At 37.8% G+C, this 17181-nt stretch overlaps 1 protein-coding gene across 6 annotated transcripts in view; it reads left to right on the top strand.

The window, feature by feature from the left end:
- RNF216 (ring finger protein 216) overlaps nt 1–17181 on the top strand; it is a 169005-nt gene that overhangs the window by 16947 nt on the left and 134877 nt on the right. For 3 of the 6 annotated variants that reach the window (XR_015548602.1, XM_004440869.3, XM_087417507.1), the window contains exons 3-4: nt 5847–5980; nt 15405–16262. Coding sequence is in view for 5 of the 6 variants with exons in the window: in XM_004440869.3 (XP_004440926.1) it covers nt 5847–5980; nt 15405–16262 (992 nt within the window). In the remaining variant the exon portion in view is untranslated. Of the gene's footprint in view, nt 1–3083; nt 3299–5846; nt 5981–15404; nt 16263–17181 lie in introns of all 6 variants that reach the window. The other 3 variants (XM_087417509.1, XM_004440870.3, XM_087417508.1) reach the window with 2 other exon arrangements.

The following is a 17181-nucleotide window of genomic DNA, read 5'->3' as shown; positions in this document are numbered from 1 at the left end:
TGTCTTTTTTGAAATGAACCTATTTTGCACCATGTAGAACCCAGAGACATTTCATTTTTAGACCTCAGAACATCAAGTGTAAATGGACTCATTAGACAAGAATTTTGTGTCAAACGGTGATACCTGCTGACATCAATGAAGTCTAAGAATCTTCTATCACAAGTAGATTAGTAAGCTGCTAATTAACAAGCTGAAAAGAGCTGTGCATGTGCAGTCACTGGATCTTAAGAGGTGGGGGTATGGGGATAGTTGATCTTAAGAGCTGGGGTCTTTACAAAGTGGAGGACGATGGGCATGGATGTTAGCCCAGGGCCAGTCTTCCTCAGCAAAAAAAAGAGGAGGATTGGCAGATGTTAGCACAGGGCTGATCTTCCTCACACAAAAAAAAAAAAAACCTGGGATCTTAAGAGGAGGGAGTATGTGGCAGTTCTCTGTTTTTGAAGGACTAGTGACTGCAAAGGAGCACTTGTTTCTCTGGACCTGTGTGATCTAAAAGTACTAAAGGTGCTGCTAAAACATTTTTACCCCCTCATATGATGCTTAATTTCTTTTTTGCCAGACGATTCTGGTTTAGCCTTACAGGGAATTTTCATTTTGTTTAGCGTTTAAAATTTGGGGGAATTCATTGATTCATAAAGGGAAGGGAACCTACATTTCTGTAATATCCCTAAATGCATATGAAATTTCCTGTCAAATCCTAATTTACATTTATAGCTGGGCTTAAAGAAAAAAAAAATCATGCTGATGAAGAGGAAAAAATAATTTTTTGCAAGTATAAATTCCATGGAAGAGGTTATACCAGTTTTTTTCCATTGATGATATTTTGTGCTTATGAAGATGATTTTTTTTCTCTAGCAGAGGGTAAATTATATATATTGGGCTTTCAGAGCATTTAGAATTGAACAAATTGGGGTTGGCCCGGTGGCGCAAGCGGTTAAGTGCACGGGCTCCACTGCGGTGGCCCAGGGTTCGCAGGTTCGGATCCCGGGCGTGCACCGACGCACTGCTTGTCAAGCCATGCTGTGGCGGCGTCCCATATAAAGTGGAGGAAGATGGGCACGGATGTTAGCCCAGGGCCAGTCTTCCTCAGCAAAAAGAGGAGGATTGGCAGATGTTAGCTCAGGGCTAATCTTCCTCACAAAAAATAAATTAATTAACTAAATTAAATTAAATTGAGCAAATTTTATTAAGCAAATAAATTGAGAAAAATAGATAAAATTGCTTAAGCTATTCAAGTTATGAGTACCAAGGAAATACTGATATTTTAGAATTTTATTAATAGTGTATTCTGAGTTGGTAGTAATTGTAGCCATAATTTATTGTGATTCATAAAGTTTTAAGTCTTAGCTGTAATTCATATATATGATCGTTTTCAAATTTTCTGTGCATGTATATCAAATTAATGTTGTGCTCATTGTTTTTTAATTGGGTCTTAAATGTACTTAACAGAGTTTCTTTAAGAACAACTAATTCCTTTGGGGAAATTATTGACTTGGGAGGTATATTTTTCTGTTAGACAAGTTTGGTATATTCTGTACCCATTATGAGGATTTTTTTCAGGCATACAGAGTTGTTGTTTTTTAATTAGGTGTACAGTATTAATTTTTATTATGCCAACTCCCGTAGATTTAAAAAGTTTTTAAATTATCTTTATTGAGGTATAATTTGCATATAATAAATGCACACATTTTAAGTTCAGTGAGTTTTGAAAAATGAATACACACATATAACCACCACCTCAGTCACGATATAGAACATTTCTATCACCCCAGAAAGATTCCTTTATGCCCCCTTGCAGTCAATCCTCACTCCACTCCTGGTGTAAGGAAACCACTGATCTGCTTTTTGTTACTATACGGTTTCGTATAAATGCAACCATACAGTATTTACCTTTGTGCCTGAATTCTTCTGCCCAATATAATTTTTTTGAGATTCATCCATGTTGTATATATCAGTAATTCAGTCCTTTAAAATTACTGACTAGTATTCACCTAGAATTCTATACCCAGTGAAAAGAGGCTTAAAAATGAAAGTAAAATAAAGAAACATTAAAAGTACAGGAATGAAAAAAGATATACTATTCAAGTAGTAGCCCAGAAAAAGAACTACATGTCCATATATTATCAGATAAAGTAGACACTCCAAGCAGAAGTATTAATAAAGATTTCATAATTACAAAAGGGACAGTGCACTGGAAAGATAAAACAATTCTAATCTCTGTACACTTAGTAACGTGGTGTCAAAATATATAAAGCAAAAAATGACAGAACTAAAAGGAGAAATGGATAAATCTACACTCATAATGGGAGATTTTGACATGTTTCTTTCAATAACTGAGAGAGAGCAAATACATATAAACATTTGTATGAATAGAGAACATTAGAAGAATGCAGATCAACAAACTTGACATAATAGACATATATGGAATACTGCACCCAATGTGTTTACCAAAATTGACCATATTTTGAACCACAAAACAAGTCTCAAGTTTCAGAGGATTGAAATATATAGATTATCTTCTTTAACCACATTGGAATTAAGCCATAAATCAATTATAGAACTATAATTAGGAAATCCCTATATGTGTGGAAAATAGGAACATGCTTCAGAACAACCCATGGTTCAAAGAAGAAATCACAATGAAAATTAGAAAATATTTTGAATTGCATGATAATGAAAATACAATTTATTAAAGCTTACGAGATACATCTAATGACATGTTTTGAAGAAAACTTACAGCCTAAAATGCATATGTTGGATAAGAAGTAAAGCTGGAAAGTTAATAATCTAAACCAGGACTTAACAAACTTAAAGAGCCAGATAGTCACTATTTTAGTCTTGCAGGTCCTGTGGTCTCTGTTGTAACTACTCAGCTGTACCATTGTAGCTTGAAAGCAGCTATAGCTAATATATAGATAATAGATAGATAATATATATAAATGAATGAGCGTGGCTGTGTTCTAATAAGGACGTGAAGTAACAGGACTATCCTACACTGCTGGTGGGAGTGTTAATTGGTACAATTTGGAAAATTGTTTGACATTGTCTATGAAAATTGAACATATGCTTTCCCTATAACTCAGCACTTCTGCTCCCAGAATGTACCCAACTGAAATGTGTATACCAAGAGACGTGCACAAGAATGTTCATAACAGCATTATCCAAAATAGCTAAGACTGGAACCAACCCAAATGTCCATCAACAGAAGAATAAATAACTTGTGATATAGTGGATTACATACAACAAAGAGAACTACTGCAGCATGCAGCAACATGGATACATCTCAGACTTGTTATGTGTAAGAAAGCCAGAAACAAAAGAATATATAGTCAAAAACAAGCAAAACTAATCTCTGGAGTTAGGAGGCTACTAATGTTCTAGAAATGTATTTACTGACCTTGTGATGGTCACACAGGTATGGGCCTTTTGTACTAATTCATGGAGTTACACACTTAATTCACAGACTTGGCTCTGTTATACTTTAATTTTTTAAAGTATATTTTTAAAAGCTAGTATGTTTATATATTTGGTTTGTTGGGGAATATCTTGCCAACAAGTGGGCTTCACTGTAAGGTGATAGGTTTCAAACCAACTTTCTCATTGGGTGCCCCAAGGTTGTTGTCTGTAAGTATCCTTGTCTTGGGCCAATTCTTCCAGAAAGGAGTCTATAATTCCCTGCATATGGAATCTAAGGCTGTCTGCCAGCATTCAGGGAGCCCAGCAGCAGAAGGCAGCTGAGGTCTTTTTCATTATGCTCTTTCACTGACGCCCCTTTCTTCCCTTGACCACATGCCTGGTGTCTAGTGCCTCTCAGCCCCTGTCTCTTTAGTATGGACCTCCACAGGGTGGGTCTTCTGGGGTGGCTGAGTGAAGAGCTCGGCAAATCCTCTCCTCAAAATCAATGATAAAATTAGACAAAATTGTCCAAATCAGCCATTTAAAGACTGGAAATGACCAAAGGCATACAATAATTGAGACCATTTATTCAAGAAAATCTAGGATTCTGCAACATGAATTAGGCCACCTCTGGTTGGCTGCTCCCTCTGCAGGCCATGGGTTTGAGCCTTCTCCATTCTGCTAGAGCTCTTGCCATCTGTTAATCTGCTATTTTCCAGAATTTTGTTTAAATCTCTTGCCAGCTATTATCTCCTTTTCTCTTCTTTGTGTACTTGAGAGGTTATACTTTTAAGTTCCTTTACTCTCATTTTAGTGGGGGTTTCTGGAGGTAATGGTGATAATTGTTTGGATTCCTTCTGCCAGTTTTAACCGAAGTCCTCTCTAATGTACTTCCCAGGCCCTTTGTTCAGTTTGTTTCTAGATTTATCAGTCTGCCATGTAGGTGGCATTGGACTTGAAATCTTGCGACTTCACTGTGTGTCAAGTACCATAATAAACAAGCATTTTATGTGGGTTTTCTCAATTAGTACAATTATTTGAACTAGGCATCACTGGTAACCTTTTTTAATGTTGAGGAAATAGAAGCTTAGAGAAGTTAGATGACAGTGTGTCATATAGCTGGCATGTGGTGGAGCTGAGATTTGAACCGATGCAGTCTGACCTGAGATGCCACAAACTTACCTGTTTTAAACTGCTATGCCTGGCATCGCCACAGCTCTGTTACAGGAATGAGATGAGAGAATTGGTTTTAGATTGCTTTTCAAATTGTTGGATACCATAAAAATACACTAGGCATTAACCTCGAGAAAGGTGTTAGAGCTTTAATGGAGGAGTTTCAAAATTTGTAATGATAATGCCTCTTTTTTTTTTTCCTTGTTTCTTTTGTTTTTTTAACCCTTTTTACTAGGACTCTTTTTTTTTTTTTTTAAGAAAGCTTTATTTATTTATTTTTTATGAGGAGAACCAGCCCTGAGCTAACATCCAATGCCAGTCCTACTCTTTTTTGCTGAGGAAGACTGGCCCTGGGCTAACATTCGTGCCCATCTTCCTCTACTTTATATGGGACGCCGCCACAGCATAGCTTGACAAGCAGTGCATCGGTGCGTGCCCGGGGTCCGGACCGGCGAACCGCGGGCTGCTGCAGTGGAGCACACGCACTTAACTGCTTGCGCCACCGGGCCGGCCCCTCTACTAGGACTCTTAATCCATTTTCTCTTCATTGTCCATTTTAACCTTTAACATTTCCACGGAACCAGACAGGAAAAGATATCAGTTTATGTTATCCAGTAATTCATATCAAACGTGATCTATCTTCAAACCAATAAAAGGAGTTAGGGATCTTGAACAGAATTACTACATCTAGATGGTTATTTTAACTCGAGTTATATTTAAAAGGAAACTAGGAAAGTTAAATTGTTTGCTGTCATAGATGCTAAATGAGTGTTTGACTAAAACACTGAAATATGTTTGCATAAATAATACTTAAGGTTTTTGTCTAAAGTGAGCAAATTTTAATGCTTTAAATATTACATGAAAATTTTACTATTTTTGAGTGAAATTTTTTTCAGACCTATCAATTTGGATAAAACAGTGTTTCATTCCCTGGGAGGACTAGAGATAAGGTGGGAGGCCATGATTTCAGTTCTGTGAAGTTGGCAGTCAAGAAGATTTTATCAACAGATTTCTCCAACCTAGTCTAAGTTGATAATCATGAGCATAGTAATTGTCAGATTTTCTCTAGTGATTCCCAAAACATTATTATTGGCAAAGATCAGCATAGAAACATGGCTCTTAATGCTTCGATGCATGTTCTGCTTGAGGAGACAAGTTAACCAGTAGCCATGAACTTGGCTTTAGGCTTGACCTAAAAAGTCATGCCAAAGTTGAATTAAAGCGCTGAATGTGATTATGCCCACCTCCCAGTAACAGTGTTCTCTGCCTACTTTTAGACTGGATCAGTCTCAGAGATGGACCCATCACCATATCTGACTCCTCTGACGAGGAAGGGGTTCCAATGCTGGTCACCCCAGCTCCTCAGCAACGTGACGAAGAGGACCTGGATGATGATGTCATCTTGACAGAAGTGAGTTTTCTTAAATTTATCATGATGAGGCATTATTGCAACAAGATAGTGCTCTGATTCTTCAGCCACTCAGTGGTGAGCACTGGGGCCTTGGGGTACAGTAGCTGAGAGCATCCCATGTGCTACACAGGTGGCACGCTTTGTTTGCACTTGTTCTGTGTTTCTGAAAACCATGCCCTCTGCACCCTGCCTGATGTCTGCTTAGCCTTAGAAACCATGTGTTTTGATCTGTTTCTGGACTTGACTTATGCACTATTGCTGTCTGACTCTATATTTACTAGTCTACACTGTTGTAACTGCTACAGCCTTATAATTTATCTTAATATCAGGTAGTGCAAATCTCCCCTTATTTCTCTACATTTTTCAGAATCATCCTGGATATTTTTGTGCTTATATTTTTATATGAATTTTAAGATCAGCTTTTCTAATTCTGGTAATTATGGTTTGTTTAATTCCAAACAAACCTTATTGTTAGAGTTACAGAACAATTTTTATAATATTGACCCTTTCTAACTAAAACAAGTTTTGTCTTTCCATTTAGTCTAGCCTTCCTTTATATTCCTCAGCCAGAGCATTTTGAATTTTTCTTACTGTAGATCTTAAACATATTTTGTTAAGTTTGTTCCTGGTTATTTATCTTTTCTGTTGCTTTTGAAAATGGCATCTTTTCTTCCATTGTACTTTTTAACCTTTTTTTTTTTAATTTGAAAGTCTGTTGGTTTTTATATTAATTTAACAGTCACCTTATTTTTATTGTCTGTAGTCATTTTTCAGTTGACCCTCTTAATTTCTCAAGGGATGGCATCTGATCTGTCAGCAAATAATGATACTTAGTTTCTTCCATTCCAGTTTTTATAGTTAGTCTTTCTCTTGTCTAATTATATTAAGTGATAACTCCTCAAAAATTTTAAGTAATAGTGGTAATAGGAGTAAGAAAAATAAGCACCGACATAAACTGTAATATTTTTAAAGCAAAAGAAAAGAATTAATAAACACAAAAGCAGGAACTAATGAGTAAGTTGGTTAAGGTTCTTTGGTAAAAGGAAGAGAAGAAGGGAGGAGGGAAGAATGGTTAGCTCATAAAATTGCTTCACTAAATGTGGTGATGGCTTTTTGCTTGAGATACCATTATTTAAAATTATGTTAAGGAAGTAATCATCTACTTTATTTCAAGTTTTCATTATTAGTGAAGGTAGAATTCTATCCAGTTCAATTTCTGCATCTATGGAGATTATCATATGATTTTTCTGCTTTGATCTGGTGATGTGGTAAATATTCTGTCTCTGGATAGACTCCACTTGGTAATGGTATTGTAATGTAATGGTAATGTGCTATTGGATTCCATTTGCTAAGATTATTTATTTAGGATTTTCTCTGTAGATTTCATAAGTGAGAATGGCCCATAGGTATATGTGTGTGCTTGTGCTATCCTTGACAGACTTTTTATAAACATGATTCTGACTTCATGAAAAGAATTTAGAAGTCTTCTTTCCTTTTCTGTGTTCTCATATAATATTTTAAATAACACTGGAGTTACCTGTTCCTTAAAGATTTGGTAGAATTTATCCTAAAGGCATCTGGGCTATTGCTTTTTGTGGAGGACAGTTGTTTGAAAACTGTCTCAGCTTCCTCTGTGGTAGTTGGACATCTAAATGTTCTTTCACTTTCAGTATCAGTTTTGTTCACTGATATTTTCCTAGAAAATCATTTATTTCTCCAGTTTTTTAATGTGCTTAACAGAATTAAAGTAGCCTTTTGTTCTTTCTCCTTCTCTGAATCTGTGGTTCCTCCATTTTCCTTTTCTCTTTTGTGTACTTGTGTTTTTTCCCCTTTTTTCTTAATTTTCTGAGCTAACCATTCTTCCCTCCTCCCTTCTTCTCTTCCTTCCTCCTTTACCAAAGAAACTTTACCAGACTTACTCATTAGTTTCTGCTTTTGTGTTATTAATTCTTTCCCTCTGCTTTAGCATATTTAACATACTTCTTTAGCATTCATTTGTGGTCCTTTTACTAACTTCTTGAATTATTCATTCTTTATCCATTCTTTTATATTATTATTCTGGTTACTTATTGCTATGTAATATATCACCCCAAAACTTAATGACATAAAAAAACTGCAGTCGTTTCACTATCGCTCGTGGTTTCTATGGGTCAGGAATTTGAGAAGGGCTCAGCTGGATGATTCTGGCTTGAGATCTCTCATGTGGCTGTTCTCAGATGGTACTGGAGCTGGGACATTGGGGGACTGGAGCACCTGGAGGCTGGCAGGCATTGCTGTCTTAGGACTTCTACGTGGGATCTCTCTCCATTTTTTTTATTGAGATATAATTCACATACATATAATTCATCCATTTAAAGTGTACAGTTCAGTGGCTTTTAGTGCATTCACAGAGTTTTGCAACCAACAACACGGTCAATTTCAGAACATTTTCATTACTGCGAGAAGAAACCCTGTGCCCATTAGCAGTGACTCCTCATTTTCCCTGCATTCTCTACCCCTCATCCTTGGCAACCACTCATCTACTTTGTATCTCTATAGATTTGCCTGTTAGGGACATTTCATATAAATGGAATCATACACTATGTGGTCTTTTATAACTGGTTTCTTATACTTAGCATAGTATTTTTAAGGTTCATCCATGTTGTAGCATGTACCATCAGTACTTCATTCCTTTTTCTAAACAGTTTTATTGAGATATAATTCACATGCCCTGCAATTCATCCATTTAAAGCATGCAATTCAATAACTTTTAGTATATTCACAAAGTTGTGCATCCGTCACCACAGTCAATTTCAGAACATATCCATTACCCCAAAAAGAAACCTTGTTCCCCTTAGCCGTCGTCCTCTGATCCCCCTATCCCACCCAGTCCTAAGAACCACTAATCTACCTTCTGTCTCTATAGATTTGCCTGTTCTGGACATTTCATATAAATGGATCGTACAATATGTGGTCCTTTGTGACCTGCTTCTTTAATTTAGCATAATGTTTTCAAAGTTCATCTGTAATGTAGCACAAATTAATACTTCATTCCTTTTTATTGCTGAATAATATTCCATTGTATGGATAAACCACATGTTGTTTATCCATTCATCAATTCACAGACATTTAGGTTGCTTCTAATTTTTTGCTATTATGAATAATGAATAATGCTGCTATGAACATTTATGTAAAAGTGTTTGTGTGGACATGTGTTTTTGTTTCTCTTGGGTATTCTCTTAGTCCATTCAGGCTGGTGTAACAAAATACCACAGACTTGGTAGCTTATAAACAGCAGAAATTTATTGCTCACACTTCTGGAGACTGGGAAGTTCAAAATAAAGGCACCAGCACGGTCGTGTTCTGGTGAAGGCCCTCTTCCAAGGCACTAATCCCATTCATGAGGGTTCCACCCTTATGACTTAAGTGTCTCCCGAAGGCTCCCCCTACTAATACCATCACCTTTGGGGGTTAGGATTTCAACATGCATTTGTGTCAGGGGAGGGGACACAAACATTCAGACCATAGCCGGTATATACCTAAGAAGGGAATTGCTGGATCATATGGTAGCTGTTTTATTCTACCAGTCTGTTTTTCTTAGCATCTGTACCATTTTACATTCCTACCAGCAGTGTATTGAGGGTTCCAGTTTCTCCATATTCTCGCCAATAGTTGCTATTATCTTTTTTATATAGCCATCCTTGTGAGTATAAAAGTGGTATCTCATTATGGCTTTGATTTGCATTTCTCTGTAGCTAATGATATTAAGCCTTTTTTGATGTGCTTATTGGCCGTTTGTATATCTTCTTTGGGGAAACATCTGCAAATCCTTTGCCCATTTTTAAAGTAGGTTGTCTTTTTATTATTGAGTCTTTATATATTCTGTATACTATACCCATTTCAGATATCTGATTTGTGGATATTTTCTCTCGTTCTGTGGATTGTGTTTTCACTTTTTTGATCGTGTTCTTTGAACCACAGAAGTTTTAAACTTGGATGAACTTCAGTTTATCTATTTTTTCCTTTGTCTCTTGTTGTTTTTGATGTCATGTCTAATACGTATGATCTATTTCAAGGGCTAAGTTCAGCCTTCCTCATGTCATAGAGGCCTCAGCGCTAATATAAGTTAGAGCTTTAAGGGGCCGGCCAGTGGCGTAGTGGTTAAGTTCGCACACTCCGCTTCAGTGGCCCGGGGTTCGCAGGTTCGGATTCCAGGCACGGACCCATGCACCGCTTATCAAGCTGTGCTGTGGTGGCACCCCATATGAAGTAGAGGAAGATGGGCATGGATGTTAGCCCAGGGCCAGTCTTCCCCGGCAAAAAGAGGAGGATTGGCAACAGATGTTAGCTCAGGGCTAATCTTCCTCACAAAAAAAATTAGTGCTTTAAACTCTTCCTGAATAATGTAAAGACTTTAAAACACTGTAACTCTATTTATTCACCCCGCAACTTAAATTCTGGTTTTTTAAAAATATATGTTTTTTCTGTATACATTTTTTTAAAACCTTATAATATGTCTTTTGTTTTGCCTTCTCCAAATTTTGACCTTTTTTTGTTGTTCAACTGTTCACTTTGCCTTCTCCAAATTTTGACCTTTTTTTGTTGTTCTTCATTCCTTTCTGCATCTCTGGCCTTAAAACTGAGATTATTTTTCTTCTACCTAAAGAACACTCTTTATGATTTTCTTTACATTAAATTTGATGTTTTCTTTGACTATAAAATTGTATTTGGCAGTTATTTTCTTTTAACACCTGGAAAATTCCAGTATTTTCTGGCTTCCATTTTTCCATTTTCAAAGTCAGTCAGTCTTATTTTTTTCATTTGAAAGCAATATGTACAGCTGCTTTTTTTTTTTTTTTTTTGGTGAGGAATATTGGCCCTGAGCTAACATCTGCCAATCCTCTCTTTTTTTTGCTGAAGAAGACTGGCTGTGGGCTAACATCCGTGCCCATCTTCCTCCACTTTATATGGGACGCCGCCACAGCATGGTCTGACAAGCGGTGCATCAGTGCACGCCCAGGATCCGAACAGGCAAACCCCGGGCCGCCGCAGCGGAGCACGTGCACTTAACTGCTTGTGCCACCGGGCCGGCCCCTGTACTGCTGCTTTTAAGAATTTATTTTTGTATTTGATTTTTACAGTCTTCCTGTGCTATGCCTAAGTTTCTATTGTTTGGGTTCTTAATTCATCCAGCTTAGATCTTCAAAACTAAAATCAAGCCACGGTCCTTCTTGAATGTTTGTATTTTGTCTTCAGATATTGCTTCTTATTTCTCTCATCATCGTCTGGAACACCAGTTACGTAGTTGATAAAAACCTTTTCTCTGTATTCTTCATGTTTTCTATTCTCTTATCTAATTTTCAATCATTTTGTGTCTTTGTGCCTTATTCTGACTATTTTCTTCTGACCTGTCTTTCAATTCATTAATGTCTCTTCATCTCTGTTTGTTTACAAAGTGCTTTACACCCATCCATTGATTCCTAACCTCAATTATTGTATTTTTCCATTCTGGAATTTCCATTGGATTGTTTCTTTTATTTTTCTTTCTTTCGAACAGTTACTAGTGTTCTGCTAAAATTCTTAAACTAGTCTTTTATTTCCTTAAACATGCTAAGCATGTTATTTTAGAATCCACGTCTGATAACTTCACTATCTGAAACCTCTGTAGGTTTATTTCTGTTGTCTGTTACTTGTCTTGGTTTGGTTTTCTATTATGTTGCATCAGTTTCTTACACGCCTAGTTGTTTTTTATTGAATGGTAGTCGTCATTGTATACGAAAGTTTTGAGTTTCTAGATGATGTTATCGTGCTTCAGAGAGGGCCCACATTTTTTTTCTCGAAGGTTAGGAGGACCAACGATCTCAGATTCAGGGATTTAAACTGTCCAAACAAAGATTCAGTTCCTGGAAAGTCCAGCATATTTCCAGTTTACCCTTACTTTTCAGTGGTGTAGCCCTTCAGGGACTCACCTTAGAGCTTGAGATTTACCAGAACTCTTCTCCATGGTGAGTTCTGAATTCCAATTTTTATGTCCTTAGCTCCTCAATAAGTATATCAGAAGTATCATTCATCTTCTCGTTCTTCAGCCAGGTCTGGAGTTGGCAAGTGGATCTGTAGGGAAAAAGTACCCTAATGTGGGACTCATTTTGCTGGATTTCTTCCTCCTAGATCTTGTCCCCCTATATCTCTGAGGTCTTCAAGTAGATGTTTTTATTTATTTATTTTTTTAATTTTAATTTTTTTTGGTGAGGAAGATTGGCCCTGAGCTAACATCTGTTGCCAGTCCTCCTCTTTTTTTCTTTGTTTGAGGAAGATTGTCCCTGGGCTAACATCTCTGCCAATCTTCCTCTATTTTGTATGTGTGGCGCCACCACAGCATGGTGTGATGAGCGGTGTGTAGGTCTGCACCAGGGATCCACACCCGCAAACCCTGGGTCACCAAAGCAGAGTGCACGAACTCAACCACTATGCCACTGAGCCAGCCCCAGATGTTTTGGTTTTGCTTTGATATTGGGGCCAGGTTTTCTGCTTTTACACGATAGAAGGTTGATCTGAATGATCTAGCATGCCATTACTAGAATAAGAAGTCCACTTTTGTGTCTTTACCCATATGCTTTCTGAAGCACTTGAGTTCCAGTAACTTTTGATTATATAGTTGGGTTTTGCTTAGTAGTTGTATTTGAAGAAACTTTTAAATTTTATAGGTGACTTGATCTCATTTGTATTTATTAATGTGACTATTATAGTTTGTTTTTAGTTCTCATAGTGTTTAATATGCTTTATATTTTTATTGCTTTTAAAAATAATCTTTCACTATATTCCCCGCATCTTTGAGGTTTTGTTTTTATTTATTTTGGGAGAGTGTGTTCTTGCTGATAATTTAAAGGTTTTTATCCTTAGTTTTGTTCTTTTTAGTTCTTGTAGTAGTTACTTTTATACTTTCAAATGCTGTCGTTAGATATGTCAGTTGATTTATCAGCTTTAAGTGTATCTTTTGACCCCCAGCTTCTCCACTTTTGATGGTTACCTTATTTCTCCCAACTTTTTATGGTTACCTGATTTCTAAAAGAAAAAATGATTTAAAACATTTATATTGGGCCGGCCCCGTGGCTTAGCGGTTAAGTGCACACGCTCCGCTGCTGGCGGCCCTGGTTCGGATTCCGGGCGCGCACTGACGCACCGCTTCTCCGGCCATGCTGAGGCCGCGTCCCACATACAGCAACTAGAAGGATGTGCAACTATGACATACAACTATCTACTGGGGTTTGGGGGGAAAAAAAATAAATAAATAAAATTATTTTAAAAAAAAATTTTACATTAAAGAGATAATTATTTCATTACTTCTTTGTGTTCTTCTGTGTTTTGTCATTATTTGATCCACTGTATAGTACTGATTTTCTAGTATGTGTTACTCATCTACCATTTCTTCTTTTTTTAATAGTTAGGAATCTTTATATAGTTTATGTGCTGGTTGTTTTTTATTATTACTCAACTTTGAATGTATTTGAAGTTTTCCTGGACCAGCTCTTTGTAGGCAGTTATGTTGGAGAAGGGCTCAGGCACTATTCTTGGCTAGCAGGAATTCTCCTTCCTTATGACAAAGGATGGGGGTGGGAGTGGAATGGGTGTTTGCATACATGCACTTATATTTATTTAGCCTTTACTTCTTACCAGCCGGCAAAGATTGCCATTCCAGAGCAGCCCAGTTCAGAGTTCTCTCCATCCTGCCTCACTGACAGCCTGCCTCCAGCAGAGATTTATGTCCTCATTCAGTCTGACCTCTTCAGAAACTCCTTGCTGCAAAATGGCGTGGAGGTTCGCATTGTTCCAAATAAGAGATTGTTGGTTTTGCCCCCCAGAGCACACCATCTACTTTGGAAAATTCTCTGCCTCTGTGAAGCTTTCTCTGCCTTGCCTGAAATCTGTGATTGTACTTCCCTCACTGCATTTATCAGCTCCTCCTCATATAAAATGTGATTTGGGATTACAAATGTCTGCTGGTTTCATCAAAGATTTTCAGTTCTGTGTCTCATTTTCTTCCATGGATTGGTGTGATTTCAGAGAAGAGAAGAGTCAGAGGCGTCTGTATTCTGCTACCTTAAAATTGGACATCCATTTTAATTTTTTAAATTTATAAGTAACACATGATTACATTCTCTATAGAAATTGAAACAATACAGATAAAACTAAAGTCTGTCTTCACCAGACTCTTCCTCCCCGGAGATTTCCCAGAGGCACTGTTGTTATCAGTTTGGCATTTATCCTTCCAGATCTTTTTCTTTGAATTTATATATGTGCGTGTGTGTGTGTGTGTGTGTGTGACTACATATATATGCATTTAGAAATGGTTGTGTTTATGTCTGCTTTGATTTTTTTAAAAAGTAAGTAAAATCACTCTGTGTATGTATTGTTTTGCAACTTTTCTTCACTTAATGACATTTCTTGGTGAGCTTTCTGTTTCAGTACATATAGAGCTTCCTCTTTTTAGGGGAGGGGAGTTGGAGAGTATTTTATAGAGCAGATAAGTAGTAGTTTACTTAACTGTTCTCTTAGGGTCAAACTTTAGAATGTCTTCAATTTTTTTTCTTTTTATGTTATAAGCAATGTGGTGGTGAATATCCTTGTATAGGCCCCATTTAGATACATAAAGGTTTGTAGAATAGATATGAAAAAGTGCTATGGATAAATCGTAAGGATATACATATTTTATTTTAATAAATAATGCCAAATTGCTCTTCTAAATTCACCAGCAGTGAATGATAGTATGAGAATTTTCCCACATCCTTACCAATGCTTGATATTATCTAACTAAAAAATTTGCCAGTCTTACGGGGGAAAAAATCTTGGGTTGTGTTGTTTTGTTTTGTTTTGTCTTGTTTTGTTTGTGAGGAAGATTGGCCCTGGGCTAACATCCGTGCCCATCTTCCTCTACTTTATATGTGGAACGCCTGCCACAGCGTGGCTCGATAAGCAGCGTGTAGGTCTGCGCCTGGGATTTGAACCCTCAAACCCTGGGCTGCCAAAATGGAGCGCATGAACTTAACCACTACGCCAGTGGGCCGGCCCCCAAAAATCTTGTTTTAATTTGCATTTTGCTGATTACTGATGAGATTTATATTCTTTTCACACGTTTATTGAACATTTTCTCATTCCTCTATTGTGTTGTCATTCTTTCATTATTTCCTCTATTATGCAGTTATTTTTGTTTTAGTGGTCTCAGGTGAAATTACAATTCAAACTGTAACTCAAGCTTCAATCTGTGAAGGACTGCTTTCATTCTTACAGTTACTATAGCGTGATCAAATGTGAAGAGTAGGTTTTGTGGGGGAGGGTGTTCTGTTTTTGTTTGTTTCCTTTCCTATCTTGAAAGCTCAATATAAGTACATAGGGAGGCATAGACATAGGAAAGAAATTGAATTATTATTAAAATTTCATTTTTTCTTAGACAAGTAAACCTCAGACATCACGACCCAATTTCATCAAACCAGCTGCCCAGTGGCAAGATCTCAAAAGACTGGGAGAAGAAAGGCCTAAAAAGTCTAGAGCAGCCTTTGAATCAGATAAAAACGGCTATTTTTCAGTGTGTAACAGCTCATTGTTTGATTCTGGGGCACAGGATGATTCTGAGGATGACTACGGTGAATTTCTGGATCTTGAGCCTCCTGGAGTTTCGGAATTCGTTAAGCCAAGTGGCCAAACAGAGAGAGAACCCAAGCCTGGACCAAGTCATAATCAGGCAGCAAATGACATTGGTAACCCCAGAACAGAGCAGAAAATCATTATCTTGGAAGAAGGTAGCCTTCTTTTTCCAGAAAGCAATCCTTTGGACACTCAGAACCAGTCATCTGAAGACTCAGAGGCGGAGCTTTCATCAAACCTCGGAGAATCGACATCTATCCTAGATGATCAGACCATCGAAGAAGACTGCTGGTTAGACCATACTTACTTCCAGTCTATAAACCAACAGCCCCATGAGATAAGAAACCAGGTTGTTCCTCAGGAGCGGCAGCCTGAAGCAGAACTGGGCCCACTGTTGTATCAGCATGAACCTCCAGGGCCGGCTTTTCCAAGGCCAGCTTTTCCAAGACCAGAACCCCAGCAGGAAGGGATTCCAGGCCCTTCTTCTCCTCAGCCTGCCCATCCTCTAGGAGAGCTTGAAGACCAACAATTAGCAATAGATGATGATGAGCCAGGTCCAGCCTTTCCACTGCAAGGATCTCAGGAGCCCAATTTGGAAAACTTTTGGGGGCAAGAAGCTACTGAAGTAGATCAAGAACTCGTTGCACTATTAGTGAAAGAAACAGTAAGTTTTATTTTATTAAGTAAATAATTTATAGACACTAAATATGCTGAGTTTTCTTTTATTGCAAAAACATTTGTGTGTGTGGACTTCATTTTCCTAAGGGGTATATAGCTAGATATATAGGATAGAAGAAGAGAAACTCTGAAGACATGAAAATTGAATCAGGATTCCTTAATTCATCCTTAACTCCCCAGCAAGCCCTCTGGGATTCTAGCTGCAGATCTTTGGTGTCCTGTGCTGTCCTATGAGCAATCCCCTAAGTTTGTTTTTGTTTGTGTTTTTTTTCCTTTTTTGGTGAGGAAGATTAGCCCTGAGTTAACACCTGTTGCCAATCCTCCTCTTTTTGCTGAGGAAGATTGGCCCTGAGCTAACATCCTAGCCCCTCTTCCTCTACTTTATGTGTGTGACACCTGCCACAGCATGGCTCGATACGCAGTGGGTAGGTCCGCACCCAGGATCTGAACCTGCAAACCCCGGGCCACCGAAGCAGAGTGTGCAAACTTAACCACTCCACCACCGGCTGGCACCCCGCTCAGTTTTTAAAAAGACATTGAGTTAACTCCAAATTCAAACCCTTCGGTTCCACCTAGAGCTGCACTATCCGATGTGGTAGCCTCATGTGACTGTTTAAATTTAAATGTCTTACAATCAAAGAAAATGTAAAATTCCATTTCCAGTGGCATAGTCACATTTTAGGTGCTCAACAGCTACATGGTGCTGAACAGCTCCCATATTGGAAAGCACAGAATAGAACATTTCCATTGCTGTACAAAATTCTGTTGGATAGCACTGATCTAGAAAGTAATGCATGGCTTTATGTCCTGGCTCAGGTGCGTTTGCCTTTGATCAGTCTCTGAACCCTTCTTCCCCCAGGTGTTTTTTACCTAGCCCACTAGGTCGTGTGCGGGTAGGCACTAGA

Source organism: Ceratotherium simum, chromosome 26 (assembly GCF_057802395.1).
Source record: "Ceratotherium simum simum isolate JZ-2026a chromosome 26, ASM5780239v1, whole genome shotgun sequence".
Lineage (NCBI taxonomy): Eukaryota > Metazoa > Chordata > Mammalia > Perissodactyla > Rhinocerotidae > Ceratotherium > Ceratotherium simum.
The sequence above is the reverse complement of the archived record's forward strand: the minus strand, read 5'-3'. Positions and strand labels throughout refer to the sequence as shown.